The 27,954-nt window shown below is 41.8% G+C and overlaps 1 protein-coding gene and 1 pseudogene across 7 annotated transcripts in view; both read right to left on the bottom strand.

The window, feature by feature from the left end:
- CPED1 (cadherin like and PC-esterase domain containing 1) overlaps positions 1 to 27,954 on the bottom strand; it is a 288,374-nt gene that overhangs the window by 18,220 nt on the left and 242,200 nt on the right. For 5 of the 7 annotated variants that reach the window (XM_059711653.1, XM_059711654.1, XM_059711656.1 and 2 more), the window contains 5 exons: positions 25,731 to 25,867; positions 8,349 to 8,569; positions 7,698 to 7,799; positions 7,207 to 7,294; positions 1,920 to 2,066 (listed from right to left, as the gene is read on the bottom strand). In XM_059711653.1, the coding sequence (XP_059567636.1) occupies positions 1,920 to 2,066; positions 7,207 to 7,294; positions 7,698 to 7,799; positions 8,349 to 8,569; positions 25,731 to 25,867 (695 nt within the window). Of the gene's footprint in view, positions 1 to 1,919; positions 2,067 to 7,206; positions 7,295 to 7,697; positions 7,800 to 8,348; positions 8,570 to 13,022; positions 13,169 to 25,730; positions 25,868 to 27,954 lie in introns of those variants that run through there. The other 2 variants (XM_059711659.1, XM_059711658.1) reach the window with 2 other exon arrangements.
- Positions 11,368 to 13,056, bottom strand: LOC132242691 (elongation factor 1-alpha 1-like; annotated as a pseudogene).

Here is a 27,954-nt window from a genome sequence, read left to right as displayed (position 1 = left end):
TTCTTCCCTCTGGGGAGCTCCTCCAGCCTTGCTCTAAGCCAGTGGTTCTCAACCTTCCTAATGCCGCGACCCTTTAATACAGTTCCTCAAGTTGTGGTGACCCCCAACCATAAAATTATTTTCATTGCTACTTCATAACTGTAATGTTGCTACTGTTATGAATCGTCATGTAAATATCTGATATGCAGGATGTATTTTCATTGTTACAAATTGAACATAATTAAAGCATAGTGATGAATCACAAAAGCAATATGTAATAGGAAAGAAGTCCCTGGCTTCCTCTCTCTTAGGCGAACCCTGTGAAAGGGTCGTTTGACCCCCAAAGGGGTCGCGACCCACAGGTTGAGAACCACTGCTCTAAGCTAAGTGAGATGGGGTTTTAAGAGACCAACTTGGAGAGATGGACATGTTGGGGATTGGGGTGCATTAGGACTGGGATAAGACACTGGCTAAAGTTCAGCTTCCCTGTAGCAGAGAAAGTGAGAGAGGAAGAGCGAAAGTGAGAGCGAAAGCAAGAAAGAGCCAGAAACAGAGAGAGGGAGCTAACTGTATTTCCAGTAACAGCTGAGCAAGGGTGCCTGGGTGTTTCTTGTGGACCAAATCTGGGCAACTGATTGTAGCAAGCCCAGTGCCATTTTGAATACGGTGGGGCCTTGACTTACGAGTTTAATTTGTTCCGAGACTGAGCTCTTTAAGGAGCTTGTTAACTCAAATTACTCTATCAACTCAATGCAAAAAATCAGCCGAGAAACAGCTGGTATCTCAAAAAACTCGTTAGTCGAGACACTCGTAAGTCAAGGCCCCACTGTATCTTCCAAGAGGATGCCTGGAGGGGCAATGTGACCCCTCAACAGAAGGATGGGCAATTGGAAGTCAAAGGGCCAAGGAAGGAATGCAGCAGTGAGTGGGACTGGCCTTTCCCCAGGAAGCTATCTCTGGGGGGCCCAGTGGGATCTGTCTTCAAGGAAGTGCACAAAAGCACCCTAAAAAGAAGGAATTAGCATTCTATCCCCAGAGAGCACACTGATAATTATGCTTATGCTAGTCAAGTAAGACATGTTGCCCTTAATATCTCCTCCTTAACTGGACCCAATGAAGAGGGTGGGAGAAGAAAAGTGGGGAAATAGGAAAGAAGTCCCTGGCTCCCTCTCTCCTATGTCAGGCTTTCAAGATGAGGCAGGTCTAAGCTGGGGGAAGGAAATCACGTTACGTGGGCATAGACACAGGCCCGGGCAATTTTAGTATTGAAATGATATTCTCCTGTGCCTGAAATGATGGGGGTCCTTTGATGATCTGAAAGTGGTTTTCAAGTTATGGGATTTACCAAGATTTTATTCAAGTGATAGGGAGGCAATATCCACAGAGGGATTTGAAAGGACCAGGGGAAAAGGATAAAATTATTTTCTATCATCACCTTATCAGCTAAGCCTGTTTAATTACTATTACAAATAACATCATTTTCACCACTGGGGGGGAAATCAGTCAAAAGACAGGCCCTCCTGTTGTGCACTGACTACACCCAAAGAGGAAGATGATTCGTTAGTTATCATATTAAATGCTCTGGATCTTCAAGCTGCCTCCACTAAAGGCATCTGGCATGTTTCGGGACACCATTCCTCAGGGAAAGCTCAGAGTCTGTGAGACGGGCAGGTGCTCTCCACGTGGCCATCTCCTTCTCGCACTGACCTGAGCTCCCAGTTCCCAAGTGTCTATGTAAACACTCTTTTTTTAAAAAACACCTCATTTTGCAGAGCCTTGAGTTATGATTACCACATGCTTCGGCCGAGTGATGAACAAATCATCTCATCTCCTCCTGACACATTTTTTTAATGCACTATAAGACTGACCATGCTATTAAAAACACAATGAACATTTTTTAAAAATCAAAAGCTAAAAGAGTCAGAAAGCCAGACAAATACCTCATGGAAATGGCAGCCACAGGCTCCCTGGAAAAACTCCTTGTAGCGCCCCATGGTTATAGCGAAGGTGTCCACCACTTCGTAGCCATACTTCTTTGCAGTGTCCAGAATCATCACATTTTCTTTCCATAAGTTCTGAACTTCCCTCTGTGTTGCAAAGCAGAAGAGTGGGAATTTTTATTAAGAGCGTTGTTTACGATTTGCTAAATCAGATAGAAATTGTGTAAAGGGCATCTTGTTCTACAGATTGGTCTTATTTTGAGATAAAGACTTAATTTTATCTGTATTCCTTAAATAAAGAGGTGTCCTAATTCTTTATTCAAAATATAAATGTAAACACCTGTGTATGTATAAAACAGCAATACATAAATATGTACAGTGATTTATAGTTTAGAACTTTCCCTACCATCATGTCATTTTTTTTTTTTTTTGCCCACAAAGATCCTTTGAAATATCTAAAATTCTCAATTTAGAAGCCAAGATTTGAAATCACAAATGTTATCTCCATCTATTTGGATTTTTATTCATTTGAATATTAATTAATATATGTTTCATGTTTAGCTCTGTGCTGAGGGACAGGAATATAAGAATAAATAAATCATGGACTCTGATCTTAAGACATCACATTCTAGCCCTAACCGGTTTGGCTCAGTGGATAGAGCGTCGGCCTGTGGACTGAAAGGTCCCAGGTTCGATTCCAGTCAAGGGCATGTACCGTGGTTGCGGGTACATCCCCAGTGGCGGGTGTGCAAGAGGCAGCTGATCGATGTTTCTCTCTCATCGATGTTTCTAACTCTCTGTCCCTCTCTCTTCCTCTCTGTAAAAAAATCAATAAAATATATTTTTTTAAAAAAGACATTACATTCTAATAGGAGAAAGATATGCATACATTTACTAACTCTTTCATTGCAGGCAAACCTACCAGGCTCTGGCTAGTAGAGAAAAGGGAATAGCTCTGCCAGGTGCAAGGGGACAGCTGGACAGAGCGACTTGGAGAGGTGACTCCTGAGCAGAGACAGGACTGCCAGGGGGAGGGGGGGGGTGGGGAGGGAGGGGAGGGAGGGTGCTTCTAGAAGCAGCAGAATGGAGTGCAGCTGCTTCTGGGTCATAGTCCTCCCTCTCTCCCTCCTTCCCTCCCATGTCCAAGGCTGGAGTTCTAGTTGAGGTCTACTGTCAAGAGGAGCTCCTCCTCTACCCTAGCTCAGGATTCCTCATTGGCTTGGCCAACACTTTCTCAGACTGACCTGTTGCCTGTTGTCTGAGTCTCTTCCTATGTACTTCATCCTTCTTCCACACCCTTCATGTCAGACTCATTACACCCAAACACAGGTCCCAATACATCGTGGACTAAAAAACATTTGGTGCTGAAAGGCGCACGGCCCGCCTCTCCGGGCGGTGCGGGGGGAGGAGTCTGACCGCCCGGTTCTGAGATCCCTCCACGCCCGCAGTAGGGCCTGGCCTCCCCGGAGCGGGTCCGAGTGTCCGGACCGGCTGCGTGGTGGCCGGCAGCGGGCCGAGGGGTGGGGCCGGGGGGCGATCGACCACGGGGGAGGTCATGGGAGCGGAAGGCCTCACCGCCTGGCTCTTTCCTCCCTTCCCCCATGGGAGGCCGCCATGCTGCAGTGCGCCGGCCCCATGGGCCGGGCCTGCTCCGAGCCCATGCCGCTCCTCCAGAGCTGGGCCGCTTCACCGGCCGCACCCCGTTTGCTGGGCCTGTGCTGCCCAGATGCGCTGGAGTCCCGGTCTGCCCGCAGGCCAGCTGCGGGTGCTATGCGGGAGGGCCATCCTGCCTTGTGGCGAGTTTGAGCGGTGGCAGCAGGGGCCGGGCAAGTACTGCGCCCTCCATCTTGCCTTGGGTCCTCCATCTTGGGACAGAGCCATGTGCACCCTCCATCTTGCCTTGGGTCCTCCATTTTGGGACGGTGCCATGTGCTTCCTCACGGGAAGAAGCTGCGGCTAGCCACACCCAGGATTTCTCTGGACTGGCCAATAATAATCAAGGGAAGTGCATGCCATCACTATGACCACATCCTGTACCGACTCGCGCCTGGCCAATCAGCAGGGCCCACAGTCCCCTCTCCTGCCCTCACTCCACCCCCCTATAAAACCCCCTGTCCCATCAGGCCTCTCTCTCTCTCGGCCACTGGAGCTTACCGTTGCATCGGTGAGTGTGGCAGGGGAGCCAAACCTAGGTTTGAAAATAAATGACTCTTTGCTTTTGCATCGGACTGACTGGCTCCCTGGAGGTCTTGGGAACTTTGAAATCTGGGCACAACAGTGCAAGACTGAGTGCTCTGCACTGGGTGCTGTTGTCTGAAAGTCTTCCTGTCAACTCCTCTTCCCTTTAGTCTTCCCAGGCGCTCTCCCTCTAAACCCCCTTCTTCTGCTCATCCCATCTCAGTGTCTGTTTCTTGGCAAACCCACTCTGACAAAGAGAGGGAATTATCTTTTCTAAAGAACAAAAACTATTTTCATTTTCCATGTAAAAATGCAAATTACTTGCATTTGTTAATCCAACCGCAAAGTAAAAGCAGTACAAATACATCTAATTCCCTATCTCTACTGTGCTCATATAACTATTTTTATGTGACATTCAAAGAAGAGTGTTTCCCCCAAAATAAAGATCGTGACTAGCAAAGGTCCATAAAGAAGAAATATGGAGGAAGGAGACAGATGCGAATTTTGTCTGTGCTATCACATGAAAAATGATCCTCAGGCTTGTTCTTGTCTAGTACACGCATTTTTCTCAACTCTAATATGTCTAATTATGAAGGATACATGGAACTTTAGAGTAAGCAGTGTCTAGAGAAAGGTCAGTTCTCTGGGCAATAGACAATTAGATGGAAATTTGCATGCAGGAGACCAACAGGGATCAACACCTATGGAAGAGTGATGTGGTTGAAACAGGCTTTGTTGGTCCCACTAGGGGTTCTAGAGCTGGGAAGCATCTTCTGAGATAATGGCCCACATTAAGGAAAGGGGGTGGAGTCTTGGTACCCTTGCCCTGGGCAAGTTGGGTTTCTGCAGCAAAAGGCAATCCCTGCTGGGGTTCATGTGTAAGTCTTTATTAGGCCACACAGCCAGAGCCCCGGAGAATGAATGTCTAGTCCTAAAGGGGCAAACTGGGAGCAGCCAAATCATACAAAGTGTCACTCACCCACTCGGGAATAGGTATTTTTTGAGAGTCTACTACGTGCTGACAATTGTGTTTTGCGCTAGGGGTACCAGAATGAGCAATGCAGCCCTCCCTTCCCGGTCTCTCCAATCACAGAGATTATTCTAGCAGGGGAGACAGGCAACCAAGGACTATTATCAGATGAGTGACATGCATGAGGACACAAAACGGTATTATAGGAGCTCATATCGGGAACAGACCATGTACCCATTAAGTCTCCCCAGAGGCAATAGCATGTAAACTAACACTTTAAGGGTGCTTGGCAGTTACCCACAGGAGGAGGTAGTGAAAGAGTGGGCTCCAAGAAAAGGGAGTAGTGATTTCAGAGACCTGAAGGTGACTGAGAGCATGACATGCTTGAGAAGCTAGAACATGCTCAGCATGACCGAGCTCGGTGGTGTTGTGAGTGTGTCTGGTGAACAGACATGTGTGCACATATAGGGAGACCAAGGGATAAGTCTACAGAGGAAGGCAGAGGCCCAGTCCTGAAAAGCTGTGCAAGCATATGATGAGGAGTTCAGGTTTATTTTCTGCTTCCATTGCTATTGTCTCTTTCATTCTATTGTTTTCCACACCCTCTGGTTCCATCCTTTTGTCTTTACTCAGTTTTAAAGGACTGATGAACACCATCAAAACCCAGGGGGAGGCATAATGTTTAACACGACATCTGGTACATAGTAGATGCTGAAGAAATGTTCGCTGTCTGCTGAGATGACCTGATTCAAACTTGATAAACTAAATATAAGCAGCAGCTACAGAACTCCAGTTCCTGTGAGGAGCTGCAGTCAAAGAAGCAAAGTAGAGCTACCAGAGTCCTCAAGAAGGAGTTGCAGTATTGACCTGTAGTCTTCAGATAACAGTAAAGGAGATTCTACTTGTAACCTATCACAAAAATTATCAAAGGATCCCTCTTCTAATCCCCAACAGTCTAAAACTCTTCAGCTACCCCAGATACTAAATACCTCAACCCCTCAGCCCATCCTAACTCCAAGGAGATGAATTTGGAGGTTCTACTTGGGCCACTTTCTACCACCCGTTCTCCTGCTTTTGTATCATAGAACCGGCATCTATGCAGGTGTAGTAAGAAAGGGGCGGGGGGTTGTGTATGTGCTGGGGAAAGCTAGGAGCGCTCAACATTGACACAAAAGTAAATCTCACTCGGCTTATGTATTTAATGGACAGTTTACTGTCTCCCCAATTCCCAGTGCTCCTGGCCTCCCCGGAGCAAGCACACACAAACCCCACTGCCAAGAATTTTCCTGGCTTGAACAATCCCAGCTGGTTCCTTTACCTACAGATGTCTTTCTGTTCTTTTCTGAGACTTCAATTCAGTGTTGTGACTAATTTACTAAATTCTATGAGAACTGGTCAGAGCCTCCAATTCCTTTCATTTATGACTCTCTAGCCAGAGTTATACTACTAATGATACTACTTCAAAGATGATTTTTATTTTTAATTATTTTTTTAATTTTAAATATATTTTATTGATTTTTTAGAGAGGAAGAGAGAGAGATAGAGAGTTAGAAACACCGATGAGAGAGCAACATCGATCAGCTGCCTCCTGCACATCTCCCACTGGGGATGTGCCCGCAACCCAGGTACATGCCCTTGACCGGAATCGAACCTGGGACCCTTGAGTCCGCAGGCCGACGCTTTATCCACTGAGCCAAACCGGTTTTGGCCAAAGATGATTTTTAAAGCAATCAGTCAGACATCATCTTCAAAAAAAACAAAAAACACTCTTTCCCAAAGTATTCATTGATACTGACAATTTCATTTGTGGTTTCAGCATGAGCCTCCAAAGGTGTCTGAAACATTAGTAGGGTAAGGAGGTACCTAAAGCACAATCTCTCTCATCTACCCTCAGTTCTTACTTTTTCATAGTTTCGCACCCCCTTTCTTCTTTTATGAACTCAAAGTACGTACAACCCACATGGATTATGGGCTCCTTATCTCCAGGAATAATTCTAACTGATTTAAAATCATAATCCACAAGTATATTATCTCCCTTGATTTTTTTTATAAAGGTTGCTAAATATTATGTGGTGCCTTTCAGACATCAACAAAGACAAGAAGCATGAAGTTCACACAGCCTGGACGAAATGGCCTTACCTGTGTTAAGAAATGCACTCCATCCACTGGCAGATGAAATCCGATTCCCAAAGTTTTAATGATCACAAGGATATTGAGTAAATTTTCCCTGTGAAATAATTAGAATTCTAAAGTCAAGAGCATCAATTATATTTCTAGATGATCATGTTTACATAAACAAATACATGAAAGTTCTTTAGAATGTGGCAATTGGCAGACAGGACTAATTTCTTATTTTATAGATTTGATGTATGCTCATTTTTTGTGTGGATAGAGTTTTACATGTCAGTGGGCATGTTTTGATCTGTAGTAAATGTAAATTTGGATACTGAAGAGCCATCTTGTGATTGGATACAAAGGTATTTTGAAATATTTTAAACAAGACTTTAAATACCCAATTCTAAACAAGTTGGTCTTTAAATAAAATCTTGATAAAATTCCATCAAATCAAGAGTAATTTTTTTTTTTTTTTACTTAGAATCCTAATGGCAATTACTGTTACAGAAATGTACCTCTTCAGAACCTTGTGAATAATTTGCAGATGATTGGAATTAAGCCACTGAACACCACCAACGACCAATACAGTCTGGCCCGAATTCTCCAGAGGACGTGATCTGAAATCCAGAAAGAAAAACAACACATGTTGCCTTGAAACAGATGGTAAATATTTTAACAGCATTGCCTCACATTTCATTGAACCATATCTGACATCCTGATCACAGGACCTCTTTGTCATTCCAACTCATTTTCAGCCATATTACTTGCTTTAAGCTTTTCAGCACCTTTGATGTAGGGCAGCGGTTCTCAACCTGTGGGTCGCAACCCCTTTGGGGGTCGAAGGACCCTTTCACAGGGGTCGCCTAAGACCATCGGAAAACACATATATAATTACATATTGTTTTTGTGATTCATCTCTATGCTTTAATTATGTTCAATTTGTAACAATGAAAATACATCCTGCATATCAGATATTTACATGACGATTCATAACAGTAGCAACGAAAATAATTTTATGGTTGGGGGTCACCACAACATGAGGAACTGTATTAAAGGGTCACGGCATTAGGAAGGTTGAGAACCACTGATGTAGGGTGAGCAATTATGACCACTAGTGAGAAACAAGTGTGTGTGGCACTGTGCTCTTCTCGATGGTTCCATTGTACCTTTGCAGGAGATGCTCAAGGGCCTTTTCAAATGTTGGTCTCAATGAAGGGCTCATCCAGAACTGAGGATAGTAGGAATAACTGATCAAAGTCTTCCCGCCATTGACATTGTGGTAGAACTTAGTGCCATGCACCTTCTGCCATTCCTGCAAGGTTTCGTTCAGTCTTTCAATCAGATAGTACATCATCCCTCTGTTGGTTGAATCGCCAATGAAAAGAATCTATAAATTAAAAAAATTGCTATCAAATATGATGTTTACATGGTATAGCATATAATATAAAATACTTTGTTGAATATTCATAAACCCATATGTCTATGTGTTTGAAGGACAGCCCTTCAAACTGTTAGAAATGACATATGTATATATATATACTGTATATATCTATACTATATATATATATATATATATATATATATATATATATATCCCACATTCAAAGGCTGTTAAATCTCATTGTTTACCCATATCTTCAGAAAAAAAATCACTTCTACTGTTGTGGTAAACAACCTGCTTCCCTATTTATAATGGTCTGGCCCTCTAGCAACTTCAGCGCGAAATTATAGCTAATTTGCCTACAAACGTCAGGTGGTCATAATCATCTGGCCACTCAGTGTATTTTCCCCAAACCTGTTTATTTTTCTTTACATTATTCCTAGAAATGACAATCTACTGACACATTAATATGTTTAAAGCTTCTTGCTTCAAGTTCAAATTCTCTGTCTCCTCTATCTTTACTTTCTCATCTAATCAACTTAGTTTTATTGATTCAAATAGGCACAAAGGAGTTTAGTGCTGTAAGAATACTTAGAGATTTCCTAATCTCTTTTTATTGCATACATGAGCAAATTTGGAATCCACGGAGGTTACATAGCTCAGAGGAGGTCATGCCACTACTTGAGAAAAAGCCACAGGACTAGGATCTGCTTTTCTGAACAGCTATTTATATCCCAGGTGCAGATCCTAGTGCCTTTTACATGGAATCTCTTCCACCCATACTCTCCTGCCCATTCCCCCAGCACAGCCCTGCTTCAGGCCCCCATCACTTCAAAGCTGGGCTATTGTTGCTAATGTTTTCCTAATGGGCGGCCTTCCTTCTTGCACAATGGCTGCCCTTTCTAATTCATTCTGCACACCCTGTTACTGGGATACATTTACAAATGCCTAGCTCTGGTCATCTTACTTTCATGCTCAAAACTCTATTGGCTCCTATTTCCTATAGAATCAAGTCTAACCTCTTAGGATCAGCTAACATTTGTTGAATTGCTACTGCATATCAGGCTTTGCTAGGTGGAGATTTCACACGGTACTCACTTTTAATCATCATAATTGTGAGGACTGAACTATTAGTTCTGTTTTGCAGATGAGCAAGTTGAGGCTCAGGGAGATTGAAGTCATAAATCTAGTAAATGGGGAACACAAGACTCAAACCCAGGTCCCTTACCTCCAAGTCCAGGGTCAATGGCCCCGTCCTCTCAACGCTCCCTCTCAGATTCCTACTTTTTCACTGAGCACGATTTGCACTCAACAGCATCTGTTTTTCCTCGTGCTAACCCACCTGCCTAGAAAGCTTCGCTCTCTCTGCACCCCCACCTGAGTAAATGCTACACACCTCCAGACCTGACACAGATGTCCCAGCCAGAATGACCTTTGCTGTCCTCTGATTTCATTACAGTTTTTATTTCCATTGCAGATTTTACCGAAGACTACATGAAATTATGGCTTTTTTGTCTCTCTTTTTCTCACATCATATCATGAAGTATTTTATATCTAAATTCTATTTTCCCCTACAGTTCAATGCATGAACTTTAAAAGCACTTATTGAGTCCAGTTGGTGTGGCTCAGTGGTTGAGCGCCGACCCAGGAAGCAAGGAGTCACTGGTTTGATTCCCGGGTTGCAGGCTTGATTCCCCAGTAGGGGGCATGCAGAAGTCAACCTATTGACGTTTCTTTCCCATTGATGTTTCTGTCTCTAACCCTCTCCCTTCCTCTTTAAATACAAATACAAATAAATTTGTAAATAAAAAATACAAATAAATTTAACGACTTTGTTATGATACATATTTGACTTATAAACTGGTTTGAAAAAGAAAATATTTCTTGAACCGAAAGTCAAAGGGATTTTTGTCTTAATGTTTTTGGATAGGCTTATTTTGTTCTTTAGTTTTTTTCTCTCTTTGTTGGGATTTCTATTTCCACGAGCTATGCACCTACTTCTGATTTTAATAGCAGTCATTGCCATAATTTCCAGGCACCACTGCACTTGCCCGTCCACAGGAAACTTAGTGAGACTCTGCAAAGGTATGTTCTTTCCGTGGTAAGTATTTCTGTAGCTGTATGAAGAAATCCAGCTGAAGAAATCCGTATGAAGAAATCCAGGGAGCACCTGCAACTTGCCTTTGGATCAAACACTGTTACCATAAGCATCATCAGGCTAAGCTGAATAACATAAGGTGTCAAGGCCTCAATCACTGATCCTCTCAGTCGAGTTCTATTTGGGGCAATAAAATTCCAGCATAAAAAGGAATTATCGAAATCCCTCTTACTGGCCAAGATTTCTGATTTTTACAAGAGAGCTTTGAATAATCAGGAAAGCAAATTCCTAGATGGCATTTCTCAAGCCCAGTAGACACACTCTGTGAAGACAGCTTTCTAAGGAATGATTTTATCCCAGGGCCATTCTATTTAGGGAAGGTGAGGATGATAAATTATAACTACGATGAAGATGCAGTTGTGACTTTAATGTGTGTTTTTTTTTCTGTAGGTGACAGTTTTTATAAGAGGTTCATTGGTATTCCTAACTAGATGATGTCTAACTTCAAAATGTCCGCTTTTTAAGTTTATACACACACACAATTGAAAAATATCAAGAATTAGAGTGGCTCTTTTCAGTCATATGATTCATAGTCAATCTTTCTATCTTTTAAAGCATTCATTTTGATGAATTATTTAAAAGGAAATTTGTTGGTCAACTTCTACGTCAAATTCACCATAACAAATATTCACAACTAGCCATATAATTTTTATTTTTATTTTATTTTTTTTTATTTTTATTTTTTTCTCACTAAACTTTGTTATTTTAATGGGTCTCAAAATTCTGTGACAGATTTTTGGTCATGTTGTTTCCATTAAAAAGTAGATTTTAAAAACTGCCACACACACAAAAGAACCAAATGGTCCACAAAACATTCTCCTTTCCTTCTGAAGGTTTTACGATGCATTGTAATCATTAACCAGTCTTTTACTATTAAACTTAAATCGCCAGTTGAGACACACAATTCGGAGACCGTTCTTCCACCACTGATTGAGACTGGGGTGGCAGGTGTTGGGAATAATATTCATTTAGCTTCTGAGCTTTCTGGGCAGACTTGGTGGCTTTGCCAGCTCCAGCTGCCTTTTTGTCCACTGCTTTGATGACACCCACAGCAACTGTCTGTCTCATGTCACAAACAGCAAAACGGCCCAGAGGAGGGTAGTCACAGAAGCTCTCAACACACATGGGCTTGCCAGGAATCATATCAATGATGGCAACATCACCAGATTTCAAAAACTTGGGGCCATCTTCCAGCTTTTTCCCAGAACGACGAGCAATCTTCTCTTTCAGCTCAGCAAATTTGCAAGCAACATGAGCTGTGTGACCATCCAGCTCCGGTGCATAGCCAGCCCTGATCTGGCCTGGGTGGCTCAGGATAATCACCTGAGCTGTGAAGCCAGCTGCTTCCATTGGTGGGTCATTTTTGTGGTCACCAGCCACCTGGCCACGGCAAACATCTTTGACAGGCACGTTCTTGACGTTGAAGCCCACATGGTCCCCAGGAAGAGCTTCATGGTGCATTTCCACAGGCTCCCTTCAGTTGTAACACTGACTGGAGCAAAGGTGACCACATGCTGGGCTTGGAACACCAGTCCCCACTCGGCCCACAGGGACAGGACCCATACCACCCATTCTGTAGACATCCTGGAGGGGCAGGCGCAGGGGCTTGTCAGTGGGACCAGTTGGTGGCAGGATGCCATCCAGAGCTCCAGCAGCGTGGTTCCACTGGCATTGCCATCTTTACGGGTGACCTTCCATCCCTTGAACCGAGGCATGTTAGCGCTTGGCTCCAGCATGTGGTCACCATTCCAACCAGAAATGGGCACAAATGCCACTGTGTCAGGGTTGTAGCCAATTTTCTTAATGTAGGTGCTGACTTCTTTAACAATTTCCTCATATCTTTTCTGGCTGGAGGGCGGCTCAGTGGAATCCATTTTGTTAACACCAACCATCAGCTGTTTCACACCCAGTGTGTAGGCCAGAAGGGCATGCTCCCGGGTCTGTCCATCCTTGGAGATGCCTGCTTCAAATCCACCACCACCGGCAGCAACAATCAGGACAGCACAGTCAGCCTGAGATGTGCCTGTAATCATGTTTTTGATGAAGTCTCTGTGTCCGGGGGCATCAATGATGGTCACGTAATACCTGCTGGTCTCGAATTTCCACAGGAGGTATCAGTGGTGATACCGCGCTCCCGTTCGGCTTTCAGTTTATCCAAGACCCAGGCATACTTGAAGGAGCCCTCCCCCACCTCAGCAGCCTCCTTCTCAAATTTCTCGATGGTTCTTTTGTTGATGCCCCCACATTTGTAGATCAGATGGCCAGTAGTGGTGGACTTGCCGGAATCTACATGTTCAATGACGACGATGTTGATGTGAGTCTTTTCCTTTCCCATCTTGGGTTTGAGTTGGTGGTGGTTTTCACGACACCTGTGTTCTGGCGGCAAACCCGTTGCGAAAAAGCCATATAATTTTTAAATAACTCTTTGCTCCTGTGAAAATTATTGCCTTATGTTAGCAGGCACAGGTGTTGGTTAGCATATGCAATCAAAGAAAGAAAATGCGATCATGGAATACAAATAATCAGTAAGCAAGTAAAAAAAAATCTATGTTAGCAATACAACAATAAAATAATCCCCCCCATCAAACTAGCCATAATTTGAAAAGCCCCAATGATATTGAGTTCAGAGAAATGGACCCTCTCATATACTACTGTGTAAGCAGCAGGAGAAAGAGATTTTTTCTTTTCTTTTTTTTTACTTTTTTTTTTTAACTGCTGAATTCAAAGTGTTCAGAATAGGGCCTGGCATAAAACTTCATTCTCACTTGTCAAATGGATGAATGTAAATGTTGCTGTTGTGTGTATAAATTGGCAGCTTTTAAGAAATTCCACTTATGTGAAATATTTAAGAATGTCTATTAAAATATATTTTAAAAGAAAAACAAATCTGAAATAACATCAATGTTTATTTGATTGATTGTGTTAAGGTATAATTATAGATTTGAACTCCTTTCATCTTTTAACAGTGATGTTGTAATCTGAGTCTACTGTGATGGGGAAGATGTCACAGTAGTTTTTCTAAAAAGCTGATTACAATCAGGAGAGAAATAATGACTGCATTTTTGTAAAAGCAAAGTATGTGGATGCATAGAAAAGCTCCTAGAAACTTATTTGTGGATATTTGAAGTGGTGATATCATAGCAGTTTATTTGGTTTTAAAAAGGTTTTATTTGAATTTTTTACAAATGTAATTTTTGACACCTATTTAATTTTCTTATAATTATATAAGGACAATATTTTTTTAAGCAAAACCCATAAAGACACCCCCTAAACCCACCTCTAGTTTCCTGTACTGTGCCATATAAATGTAATCATCTTTTATACATGGACCATGAGAAGAAGAAGTCGGAAAGGACTGTCTTACCAACAATTATTCACATCCCCTTTCCGTTCTGCAGAACTCACTTTTCACCTTAGAACAACAAAAATATCAGACAAGTTTTCCCCTAGTTTTTTGCCAATGGAGAAATCACGTGGTCCAGTGGCGGCCCCTGAGGCATGAAGAGATTTCTGGGGACTTGAAGGAAAGGTTTGCCTTCCTAAAAAAAATTGATCAACCCAAGTCCATGTCCATCTTCTTCCGTGCATGTGAGACTCAGTTCCTAGTGACACCAGAACTGCGGCAGTTATGTGTGACCGCGAGACCAAATGCTGCTGATATGCTGAGCATGGAATGGAAAGACAGAAAGCACAGGGACTCTGAAAAATCATTGAGTGACTAAACTAACCAGGAACGTCTCTACCTCTGTATGCCTGGTCATGCCAGAAAGCTCATGTCCTTATTACTTCAGCCCATCCTACCTGAGACTTCTGTTACTTGCAAGCAGGGTACGAATAAAGCTGGGGTGGTTTTACAGCATGGTCCCTAAATTATCCGGCATTTCTGCCATTGGAAGGTGGGTTTCGCATCCCCTCCCCCTTGAACCTGAGTGGGCTGTGACTGCTGCAGTGAGTGGAGGCTGGCAGAAGTGACGCTGTATGACTTGTGAGCCTAAAGGCAATATGGCTTCTCTCTCACTCGAAGGAGCACTCACACTTGGACCTTGGGGATGCTATGGAAGATGTCTGACTGCCCGAGGACTGCCGTGATGTTAAGAAGAGGACAGTTTGCCCTAACTGGTTTGGCTCAGTGGATAGAGCGTCGGCCTGCGGACTGAAGGGTCCCAGGTTTGATTCCATTCAAGGGCATGTACCTTGGTTTCAGGCACATCCCCAGTAGGGAGTGTGCAGGAGGCAGGTGATCAATGTTTCTCTCTCATCGATGTTTCTAACTCTCTATCTTTCTCCCTTCATCTCTGTAAAAAAAATCAATAAAAAATATTAAAAAAAGATGACAGCTTATTTTTTGTTCATTTGTATTTTGTAAAATGAACATATATTGGCTTTTTATGATAATAAAAGAATGGCAATAGCAGCATCAATAACAATAAATCCACTTTGAAAATTTGTATAAAAATTTTAGTGATAGTCAGCTTACTAAGCTTTATCTTTACTTATGTAAAACAATAGCTTAAGAGAGCTGGGATTGAACCTTGGTTCAATAAACCAATCACAGGAATAATATTAATCACATTTAGGATTCCAAATCACAGGATCAACTTTATTCCAAAGATGGACTTGCATTTTCCCGTGCAGCACCTCTTTTCTGGCCCTGCCGTGCAATGAGGGGAGGCTGTCTCCCTCAAGGTGGGCGCTGGAGCAGAGCAGAAACACCTGTGTCCAGATGTGTCCAGAGAGCCTGCATCTCAGCTCATCACTGGAGACAAAGATGTGTCTGGAAAAGGTTTGCATCCGTTCCATTCCTGAGACTCTCCATGCGGTGAGTCATCAAAAGGTATGTACGTGCAGGCATTTTCCCCACTCTTTTACACATCTTCACGGGCCACAGGACCTACAAGCACGTCATGTTTCTCGGCTCTAGTAAAGTTTGAAGCTTATTTTCAAATAGTCTTATTAAAGAGCCATAAAATTATCTACTTATCTTTACTTTCATTTCTAATTTCGCAGTGACAGTCCTTATATTAGACGGGATAAATTAGGTGCTGTGACAAATTGAGTCCCTAAAGGTACAATGGTTTAAACAAAATTGAACTTTATTTCTCCCTCGGGAAAACAGTCCAGGTGGTTCTAGGCAGGTGTATGTGAGGGCGTGGGGGCAGGGAGGTCACTCAGTCCCAGAAGGACTGGATTGTGTCTTCATGTATGGTTTCCAGGAACCCCTTGAGTACTGACAGCCCATTGAGGGGAGGAGTAAAGAGCTGCCAGGTTTTCTGGGGGCCCAGCCCGGGAGCTGGACACATCACACGCCATTCTTTAGAACTCAGTCATCGCCCAGCCAGCGTGGCTCAGTGGCTGAGCCTTGACCTATGTATTTCCGGTAAAGGCACATACCCGGGTTGCAGGCTTGATCCCCTGTGTGGGGTGTGCAGGAGGCAGCCAATCAATGATTCTCATCATTGATGTTTCTATCTCTCTCTCTCCCTCTCCATTTCTCTCTGAAATCAATATATATACATATACATATACATATATATATATATATATATATATATATATATATATATATATATATGAACTCAGTCCTACGGCCACACAACTAATTTCCAGAGAGACAGAGAAATGTAGTCCACTGTGTGCCAGGAGGAAGAGAAAATGAGTTTGATGAACACTTAGCTAGTCTTTACACATTCTCCTACATGGCTATGTTTTCCTGAGGGAAAACTAAAACCTAAAATCAGATTTTCCACCTGTGAGTTAGCAAAAGTGTGAAGTACATGAAAGGCTGATTTACAATCCACATGATGCATAAAAGAACTTCTATTTGTAGAGAAATAGGGGCCCTGGGACAAATAATAGCAAAAATATCATTTATTTGTGGAACTATAACCAAGATTTGGGGAATTTTTTATTTAAATTTATAATAAAACTAGAGGCCCGGTGCACGGATTTGTGCACCAGTGGGGTCTCTTAGCCTGGCCTTCACCTCCTCGCAATCTGCGACCCCTCAGGAGATGTAGAAGAGCCAGTTTCGGCCCAATTTTTGTAGGCCAGGCCGAGGGACCCCACCGGTGCATGATCGGAGCCGGGGAGGGACCATGGGAGGGCTCCAGGGCATCCTGCCCAGTCCCAATCGGGGACAGCAGCCGGGGAGGGACTGAGGGAGGTTGCCCGGCCGGTGAGGGACCGCAGAAGGGCTCCAGGGCGTGTCCAGCCCGGCTGGCCCAGTTCTGATTGGCCAGACCCCAGCAGCAAGCTAACCTACCGGTCAGAGTGTCTGCCCTTTGGTGGTCAATGTGCATCACAGTGACTGGTCAAACGGTCAAACAGACGGTTGGACACTTAGCACATGAGGCTTTTATTATATAAGATACTTTTATTCCATTTCATTTTATCATGAATGAAGGAAACTAACAATGGTGATACTTAAACATGAAACTGTTCATTACATTACCTCCTTTTCCAGAATCATCAAAAGTAACTTCGCAGGTCAAGTTATGAAGAAATAAAAAGAAAATTACTGGTGGCTATCTGGGTTGAATTAATAAAGATAGCAAATTGTCTGGGTCTTGTTAGTGTCTTAGATTCTTTTGATCTGTCAAGGCTGGGAAAGAACTAAGTATATGTAGGATCAATAGGCAGGGTGAAGAACTGTTTTATAAAATCACTTCCCTTCTTCCTCCTTTCCCTCCTCCATCAGTCCTATCTTCAATATTCACAGAAGTGGGGATATTTCTTCAGGTCCAATAAAGTGTGTTAGATGCCAACAGGACTCAGACTGGAATTCACTGGAACCTTCCAAGAGGGGAAGGTACATAGAACTGCAATAGGAGCTATTTGTTCATTAATTTAGGCAGTGCCTACTTATTGGAGAGCTTTTATATATGTACATAAAGGAATGAAAGTGGAGTTTTATTCACTATGTCTAATCCAGGGCCAAGTGTATTTAGAAAGCTCACAGTGATTCTGATAAGCCCATGATTGATCAACATCGCTCTCATAAGAAAAAATACCCATTTCTAAATGAGGCAAGGGGGGACAGAGCTTGCATGAAGGTGAAACTGATCAGATGGCTAATTATATTTAGGGCACGATGAAAATCTAGCTCAACAAAACATCTCTCTGTGCAATGTAATATGATTACAACAAATGTTTTCTAATGATGCATTCTGATTACATTGGCTATAGATGACCAACCAAACTGTTCTTTGGGGTCAAGAACAAATGTAAATGGACATTTAGGGAAATCACTCTCAAACACATGAAATTTGGCCAAAACAGAAAAACAAGCAACTCAACAATATCATCTAGACATAGATCTTCTAGCTGCCTGTTCATCTATATTGCCTTTCCATGATGACTGTGGGCATTAATGTATGGGTCATCCTTCCCTGGTGAGAGTGAGGATGATCTATACATTTTCTTTTATCCACCCCTTTTTATTGAAACTGACAAGCAACAACAAATAATTTCTGTAACTATAATGGAACTTACATATTAGAACATCTTATTATAGAGTAGCCACACTTAAAAAAATGTAAACAGCTTTCAATTCACGAAATGACTTAACTTGCAAACATTACTTTAAAATGTAAGTTACATTTCCTGTTTTAACAGCTGAGTGTAAGTACGTTCAGTAAATACTGCCTTTTTATATTTCCCTTTCCTACCTGCACTCTTCTCTCAGATACTTTATTAGTGGTTTAAATTCTGAACTAGGTTTTCAACTGACAGACTAAATAAGGGCTTGTTTAACTCAGTTTGGTAAGGCTCCTACGTTTTTTTCAGTTGCAAATGTGATGATCACATTTCTAAACCATTTCTTGTATATTTCGCACTATGATTACAAAGTTATGCTCTGATACATTTTTATAAACCCCATTCATATTCTATTAAGAGGTGTGTATCTAAAACCTGTGAGAGTATAAATGAAAGCAGAGTTTACATTTTTCAGTTAAGTTTGCTTTGATTCAACATGATTACACATCACAAAACCTATACATATATGCAAAAACCTAAAGATAAAATAACTCATATTTGGATAAATGTAGAGTTTAAAAAGAGTCCCACATGTACCTGCCCTCCACACCCAAGCAAGTATGCCATAGAAATGAGATACAAATGCTTCCAGGAGAAACTTTGTTCCATTTTCCCCCACAGACAAGTCTCCTGTTCACTTTGCTCAAGTAAAGGTAACTGTTGACTGAAGTATAGAAAGTACGGTCCTGCTCAAGTGCTATTGGGAATACTGGTCAAAGTTACTGGAAACGTGAACCCTTTTTATTTATTTATTTTTTTAAATATATTTTATTGATTTTTTACAGAGAGGAAGGGACAGGGATAGAGAGTTAGAAACATCGATCAGCTGTCTCCTGCACACCCCCCACTGGGAGGATGTGCCCGCAACCAAGGTACATGCCCTTGGCCAGAATCAAACCTGGGACGCCCCAGTCCACAGCTCTATCCACTGAGCCAAACCGGTTAGTGCTTCAACCCTTTTTAGAATCCCAGTTAATGTGCATCCTGTTTCTTCCCCACAGGTGTGCATGCATTTCCAAGTATAGTCTGACATTCATCAATGTAACACAGTAGTAAAAAGATGTAAAAGATCATAATAAGGACATGAGGAAACTCAGTGGAAAGAAATGACTACTTGGAAATTCCAAAGAGAGCATAACACTTTTTCAAGTAGTTGTTTCCAATAACTCTCACCTTTCCAGTCCAATTCTGTTGCCTTTTAATCTGATTCTTCAAAGAAAGATAACTCAGTTCAGCGCATCCCCAAAGCTGAAGCTGGCCTTGCTTAGGGTATAAAATAAAGTTCTGCTTTTTGCAGCATGACATGTTTGTACTACTTATGCCTGGTATAAGTGGAGCTTTAGGATTCTCACTGAAAAAACCTATATTAATTGAAAGTCTTCAGGTTAGTAAGGCTACTATTCCATTAGAATATGCATGTTTAGGTATGTCTGCAAATTACCATAAGCCAAGATGCAAAAATTAGAACAAACAAAAAAATAAGACACTCGGAGTCATCTCTAGTGCCTACCTCACCAGCTTGGTCTGTTCCCTCCATCCTCTGTTCCCTCCAGTGAGAGAGGAATCAAAGAAAGCACTGGGCTTGAGTGATAGGACTCTTGCCATAGATTCTTTTTTGGGGAAAATAAAGGTTCTTATTTTTTTAGTTGAATTACACTATTTCAAAGTAATGTGATTGGTAGATTGTCTGTCACTACCACTTTTAGCAACTTTTCCAGAACCTGCGTGCCCGGATCAGGTACCTGCCTCTGTGCTTCTCCCACTTCTGCAATTATCACAGAATGCTGTAATGATTGCGTCTCTCATTTGTCTTCTGTTAGAGATTTAACACCTTGGAGGAATATGATGTATGTATGCACTTGGAATAGACTCTCAGCTCAACAAAAGCTGGATGAATGAACAACATGACATTGCAGGAATTATAGAAAGTATTTTGCACTTTGTTGAATTGGACCCTCCTCTGTGGTAACACGCTAGGGATACCTGATATTGCAAGGTTTCTGATACAGGGCAGTAGAGTTACTCTGATGGGTTTTTATAAAACAAAATCACTTTGTTTGATTGAATCAAAACTGTAGAAACAGAGGCTCTTACTACTCCATAACCCTGCTCTCCTCACGTATATGTGAAGTGATTTTCTGTATAATGTTGTTCATATATCATGTGTCTTTTTTTTGAATGTGTGACATGGTTGAAAGAGTGAAAAAAATCAGTATAAGCAGTATATAAGGTTTTTAAAAGCTAAAATATTTGTTACTTATTTTTGTAATTGGTATGCTTCAACATTTATTTGTCTTTGAAATAGAAAATTCTGGGTAGGATGGAAACTTAATTATCCCAGTAATGACAGATCAGAGTTTCAAGATCACTTTGCATATGTATATTATTATCATAGAAAGTGAAAAATAGAGGCACTGGGAAAATCTTTTGCTAAACTACTCCTATTCACAAATGGAACTTTTTTTTTTTTAACAACTAAGTACTTTATAGTTATTATTTTATGTCTGGGAAGCTTTTTATTTCACCATCTATTTTGAATGATACCCTTGCTGGATATAGTAATATTGGTTTCAGATTCTTGCTTCCCATTATCTTGAGTACTTCATGCCATTTCCTTCTGACCTGTTGAATTTCTGATGACAAATCAGATGACAGCCTTATGGGAGTTCCTTTGTAGGAAACAGTTTGCTTTTCTCTTGTCTTTAAAATTATCTCTCTGTCTTTATTTTTTGGCATTTTAATTATGATGTGCCTGGGTGTGAATCTGTTTGGGTCCTTCTTGCTTGGGAATCTCTGTGCCTCCTGAACTTGTGTGACTTTTTCCTTCACCAGGTTAGGGACGTTTTCTGCCATTATTTCTCCAAACACATTCTCTATCCCTTTCTCACTTTCTGCCTCTCCTGGCATACCTGCTATGTGAATATTGTTATATTTCATGTTGTCCCACAGCTCCCTTAAGCTGTCCTTCTGTTTTTTAATAGTTTTTTCTTTTTGGTTCTCTGATTGAGTGAATTTTTTCTACCTTATCTTCTAATTCACTGATCTGATCCTCAGCTTCCCCTAATCTGTTGTGTATTCCTTCCAATGTGTTCTTTATTTGTGCTATGGCATTCTTTATTTCTGTTTTCATAGTTACTATATATTTTCTCATGCTGTTGAGCATCTTTACCATCATTATTCTGAACTCTCAGAAAAATTTCTTATCTCCATTTCATTTCTCTCTTCTTCTGGAGAATTCAATTGTTCTTTTATTTGGGGGTTGTTTCTTTGTCTCCTCATTTTGGGTGCCTGTTTGGGTTTGTGACTATGTATTAGTAGATCTGCTATGCCTCTCAATCTCTAGTGCAGGACAATGTCAAATGTTGTTTCTGACTAATTAGATCAGGCAAAGACTCAAAACCTCCAGAAACTGCTTCTGCTTGCAGACTGATTGGATTTAGTCTGGAATAGCTCTCAGGAAATTGCCCACAGGTATGGTGAGAGTTTTTCCCAACAGGGTGGGGGCAACTGCTTCTGCCTGGAGGCTAGCTGTTATTCTCAGTCTTTTAATGAGCCACAGAAACTCCACACTGTGGGGCAAGGTGTTTTCCAATAGGGTAAGTCAACTATCTTCCCCCAGGCAAAACAACTTAGATACCAATTGTCTGCATGAGAAAGATGACTTCAGCAGTGAGAGGGAATGACTCAGCACAGGAAAACAGGGGTCTGCCTTCTCAGCTCTAACCCCAGAATCCCCAACCCTGGCTTCTGCTCACACAGCTCCAGTCCACTCTGCCCTCCCTCTGCCGGAGCACAAGGATACACAGGGAATTTTGTGCATTGGCCCTTTAAGAGGGTGTCTGCATTTCTGGCTGTCTCTTCCTGGCAGACAGCAAACCTGCTGCTTTTCACAGCTAGATATTATGTGGGTATCCTTCTTAGTTCTGGTGCTCTCTGCTGGGAGGCTCAGCTTGGGAATTAGACCCCAGAGTTCTCAGTGGCAATCCCCTGCAGCTGAGATATCTCTCCAGAACTTCATTTGCTGTCTGTGGGAGCCTGGCCAACCCTTTCGTGCCTCCACCCCTCTTACAGTCTCTATGTGGTCTCCACTTCCCATCAGGGTTATCAGGGTTCTCTCCAGTTAGTGTCCAATTGATTATTCAGTAAGTTTTTCTGTGTTTTAGTTGTAATTCCAGTTTGGTCCTGGGAACATGTCTGTGCAGCATCCACTTACTCTCCCGCCATTTTTAATCTGCATAGTTATTATTTTAAACTAGAGGCCCAGTGTACGAAATTCGTGTACTTGGAGGAGGGGTTCCCCTCAGCCTGGCCTGCACCCTCTTGCAGTCTGGGAGACTCCTTGGGGGAGGTCTTACTTCTGGCTTAGCGGTGCTCCCCCTGTGGTAACTCATTGATCACCAGGGAGCAGTTCCTGCATTGAGCATCTGCCCCCTGGTGGTCAGTGCGCATCATAGCGACTGGTCATTCCTCTGGTCAATTTGCATATTAGCCTTTTATTATATAGGTTGTTTACACAATTATTTCTGGATTGTGTGGTGTATGAACATATGCACCTGCCTGTATATTACAAAGTTTTCTGATTCTAAGTATAAATTATCTTCCTCAGGCTCTTCCTCCTATGCATTTCCACTGTTCTCACCCTTGTTCTGATTTATACATTTTAAAATATGGGTTTTTGGCTTTACAAAATGCTCACACATTGTAAAACATTGAAAATAATACGGATAGTTAGACAGATCTCCTCACCTATCACCAACCCTTCTTTACTACCGAGTCTGCTTCATGGGCACGTGGCTTCAACAGTTGCATGGGTCCTGTGCTTGGTTCATTGTGCTGCTGTTGACTTCTTGAAATTCTTAATAATTCTGAATACAGAGTCCTGCATTTTCATTTTTCACTGGGCCTTGAAAAATTTGTAGCCTGTCCTGTCAACATCCCACCCTCTTTCACTCCTTACCTCTTATGTAATCACTCTGAACTGTTTGCTACTTCCAGAAATTTTCTGTGTATGTAAGCATGTTTGCATTAGTTTTTCCATTGGTGGGGTTATTCTATACATATTCCACACTTTTTCTTGCCTCCTCAGTGTTGCATGACTGAATTTTTCCATGAAACAGCCTCCATCTCCCTAGCACCCATTTCCTCCTTCCCTCAGGCAGTCTCCATACCTCTACAGGATGAGCTTTCTAATTCTGGTTTTGCCACTACTCTGCTTAAAATGTACAGTGCTTCCCTGTTGTGTATACAGGAAATTAACATCCTGGCAAACAAAACAGATTGTAGGACCATTGCCAATGTACTGGTGAATTGAGTTTCAGAGCATGCGGGTCTGAAGGACAACTTTGTACTAGGAAAATCTCCAAGATAAGTCTTTTCTGCAAAGAAGTCAGGTCTCTGCTCCTATCACCTAATCTGATCATAGGCCTTTATTTTTAGACTTTGCAATATCGAATCTGTCTAATAGGTAGGGAAAAGTGATCTTCCCTTTTCTTACCATTACTTTGTAAAGTTGTGAATAATTAACTTTAAAATTAGCAAAGTCAGTATTAGGGACTTCATGTCTGTGTGCCCCAAAATTCTTATGTTGAATTCCTAACCCCTATGTGATGCTATTAGGAGGTAGAGCCTTCGGGAGGTAATTAAGTTTAGATGAGGTCACAAGAGTGGAGGCTAATCCCAAAAGGAAGAGGAGGAGACCAGGGCTCTCTCTCTCTCTCTGCTTTGTGGGGACACAGCAAAGAGGCACCCAGATCTGGGACTTCTCAGCCTTCAAAACTGTGAGAAATAAGTATCTCTTTAAGCTACCCAACCCATGTATTTTCTGATAGGAAGGAAGGCTTTAGCTTTCTATAATGTTGATTAATCTACAGCATAGGATTAGGTCATGTAGACTTACTATTTTATGAATAAAGAAAATGAGTCTGAGAAAAAATGTATACCATGTCCAAAGCCATGGAATTTAGCGATGAACTTAAATTGATATCTCCTGCCCTTCAGGTTAATGGATTGTGACATTTTGGAATTTTCCTGAATCCTCTAAATTCTGAGGTCAGAATGGTATTCTGAAAGAGTTTAGAGAAATCTGATTGTATGGCAACAACTACTTTTATTGCTTCCAGTCCTGCATTTCTAAGATATCAAGGTTCAAATGTCCAAGTTGGTGGTTAAGAATGCTTGTATAGTAGCCACTCACAGACCTGTGCCATCATGGATGAATTAACCTCTGAGCTTTAATTTTCTGAAGTGGAAAACAGTAGATATAGTATCTACCTCACAGAACTATGATTAGAAATAAACAAGATTTTAACTTATCGGATTATGCAACAAATATTTATTCAGTGACTATTATGTATCAAAAATTGTGCTAACAGTGAGAGTATGGCAATGATTCCCACCCATTTCCTGCCTTCATGGACCTGATAGTCTGGTTGGATGTAGGGTGTCAGAAAGCACCATAGTTCCTGTACAGAATTCATGCTCAGTTAATAAAAATATTTATAACTGTTTTCCCTTCCTTCCTACTTTATCTTTAGATATAATCTCGGTCACAGAATAGGGTGTTTACATTGTAGTCACCATGGAGAAGTCCATCCTCGGCCCTGCCCTCTCACCCCTTCATTCTTCTGAAATTATTTGCTAATAGAAAATATAAACTAAAAATATGAAAACTGGCATACATCCAGTCCTGTGCCCGTTTCTTTATGCATTAATAGAGTTGTTTTTAAATCAGTTTTTGAACTCAACCTTGTCCATATGTAAGAGTTTACAAACAATTTTTAAAGGAAATGCCTATGTAATCGATGAGCTTTGAAAACCTGGATGAGGCCTTCTTACTTCATGGTAACCAAGCATCTCAGCCTATGTGCCCAGTTCACACGTCTGAGAGCTCGGCTGGAATGGACCTAGTCAGAGTGCGCCTCGCAAGAAGACTGCATGGCTAAGAAACCAGCTCAGAAGCCGCACTAAGGAAAGGCCGCCTAAGGAGGACCATGCGAGCCCTGCTCGGGAATGGGAAGGAAATCGCAAGGCCAGTGTGCAGAGACCGTGCCATGCTCTCGGTCAGCTCTAGCAGAAGTGAGTCTGACATGCAGGAGGACTGCACTGCTTGTGTGAGCCGCAGATGTCTGTTTGGCCTGCTGTGCTCTGCTAGGGCTGCAGTTGTCAAGGCCAGCTGCTCCGCACGGCCAGCTGTCAGCGGACACGGCGAGCTGTTACGACTTTGTGCTGAGAAAACTACCATGGAATGCGATCAGCACAGGATATGACTTTAATATCCTCCATCTGTCAAGTAGACGTATTTGTAAATAACGGCGTGCTTTTGCGCAAGAATTGTTAAAGCTCTTCTATGATAACATTTACACAAGTTAAAAAGCCAATTGCATGGTTAGACAGGCTCTGCAGAGTGAGAGGGCAGGGGTTGGTCTGGGAGATGAGACTCATGGCCACCGGTGCTGTGGGTGGTGTCAAACCTACCTTCCTTGCTCCCAGGCACTGCTGCAGCTGAGGCTTACTGAGGACACCATACTGGCAGTTGTGGGGCTGCCACGTTATTTCTCTCCAGTCACAGGTCCGATTGTCTGAACAACTAAGGCAAGGCATGATCCACTGGCCTGGAACAGACACCAAAACCTCCTTTGGTTCAGTTTCTACTGATGAAATTGCAGTTTGCAAGGGACCTTGGGGTTCAGCTGTGGCACACCCTCCCAGAAGCTGCGGTGAGAAGACCACTCTTGCCATACAAATCGAGTGGAGCAATGCGAGGCCTCTTTCCAACCAAAGGGAATCTCACTACATAATGATCTGAAATAGCACAGTTCATGCTGAAATCAAGTCTGAGTTCAGTTCTGTGAAACCGCGTACTTATACAAAGTCTAGTGATCAGGCACTACTCAATTTAAAAGCATAAATAAAAAATAATTTAAAAAAATAGTCACATTTTTAAACTGTAAAATTAGACCCTTAGGACCAACGTAGGTGGGGAGCCACGAATATTGAGGTAGTTGGCCATAAATAGTGATTAATTTAACTCATGCTTATGTGAGCAATCCATTAAGAAAATTACTTTTGTATCCTGATAATTTATTATTTTGAAGACCAGTTCCTTAATTTGATGGATGCCATTTTTGGTGTGAATCTCTTCACCTCTTTTTAGCTCCGTTGCCTTTATTTCTTCAGCTGTTAGATGAGGTATGTAGTGTTCTCACTTGATTGGTGTGAGGATTTAATGGGATAATGTACTTAATGCACCAAGCACAGTTACAATATCATACTCATTTTTGTTCCTAGTAGACTTCAGGCACGAAGTAGGTCCCAAGCTTTAGTAAATGTGTACAAAATAAATGAATATTCTCAGTGTATTTAAGATCTTTTCTATTTTATTGATAAGGTAATATGCATCCAAAACATACTAAATGTAATAAGTCAGTATCCTTGTCTTTCTCTGACTGACTTAGTGTGAGTAGATACATTAATAATTTATTAGAAAAAAAATCAAGAAATGACTTGATTTTTCCTTATCTTTTCAGAAATGGAGTGTGCACTAGCACATTAAACATGAAGTGGTCATTTATCTCCTTTGTGGAAAAGGAGACATCTCCCTGATGTCTACAGCAGTAATATGCTCTACCTTAAAGGCTTGCCTGTGTTACTCCTAAATGTTTCTCTTTAAAATATTGAGGAGATAAATATTCCCAGGAACTTTTTAAGTTTGAAAGGAAAAATTTGAACAACATTCTCCATGCTGGCTTTGATTTGTGGCTCTGCTAACAAAAGTATCAGGTGTTACATTGATTTTAGCTGGAAGAGTTTCTCCTTTCGGGGGATGAATACGGTGCCATCTGCACTTCATGACCACGGGGATGTCCGGATTGTGTATGCGGGTGTGTGTGAGAGGAGAGCTAGTTTATATCTTACTAATACATTCTTTCCCCTCACAGAAAGGGAAAAAAGTGTATCTACGTTAAGAGAGAGAAACTGGGGGAGATAAAAGAAAATATTACTCTCTAGGAGGATTTTAATTTAGTACATTATTGAAGTAGCTTCCCTATTAGATGTTAGATGCTATTAGTGTTAAAAATATCACAACTTAAAAAATAACATTTTCATAGCACCTGGAAGGTGCTAGGGATATTCTAAGCACTTTTAATAAATTATCCAATTTAAGCCTCCTAACTATGATGCTAAACCTCAAATATTTATAATCAGGCAAAAAGTTTATAATTAATACAAGTCAAATAATTATAATAATAAGTAATGCATAATTAAGTAAAAAAATATCTGTGTGATCCTGAAAGAGCCTGGGCTTTGGAGACACACACCTGGGCTCTGTCTCCAGCTAGCTCTGAGGATCTCAACACCACACAGTAGGGCCACCTGGAAAGCTTTTTGAAATCACCCATGCCTGGGTTGTTCGCTAGGCTCATTAAATCTGAGCTGCTGGGCTGGATATGGGACTCATGGAGTTGTGGGGTTTTTTTAAAAAATTAAATATAGTTAAGTTTATTTTCTCTAATTCTTTTTTTCTTTACTGTTGAAAGTATTACATATGTCCCCCCTTTTCCCCCATTGACCCCCTCCAGTCCAACACCCTGCCCCCCAGGCCTTCAGCACCCTATTGTCTGTGTCCATGGGTTATGCTTACATGCATACAAGGTCTTTGGTTGATTAACTCCCACCCACTCACCCTCCCCTGCCTTCC

Source organism: Myotis daubentonii, chromosome 10 (genome assembly GCF_963259705.1).
Source record: "Myotis daubentonii chromosome 10, mMyoDau2.1, whole genome shotgun sequence".
NCBI classification, from domain to species: domain Eukaryota; kingdom Metazoa; phylum Chordata; class Mammalia; order Chiroptera; family Vespertilionidae; genus Myotis; species Myotis daubentonii.
Note: the sequence above shows the minus strand (reverse complement) of the source record. Positions and strands in the feature narration are given on the sequence as shown.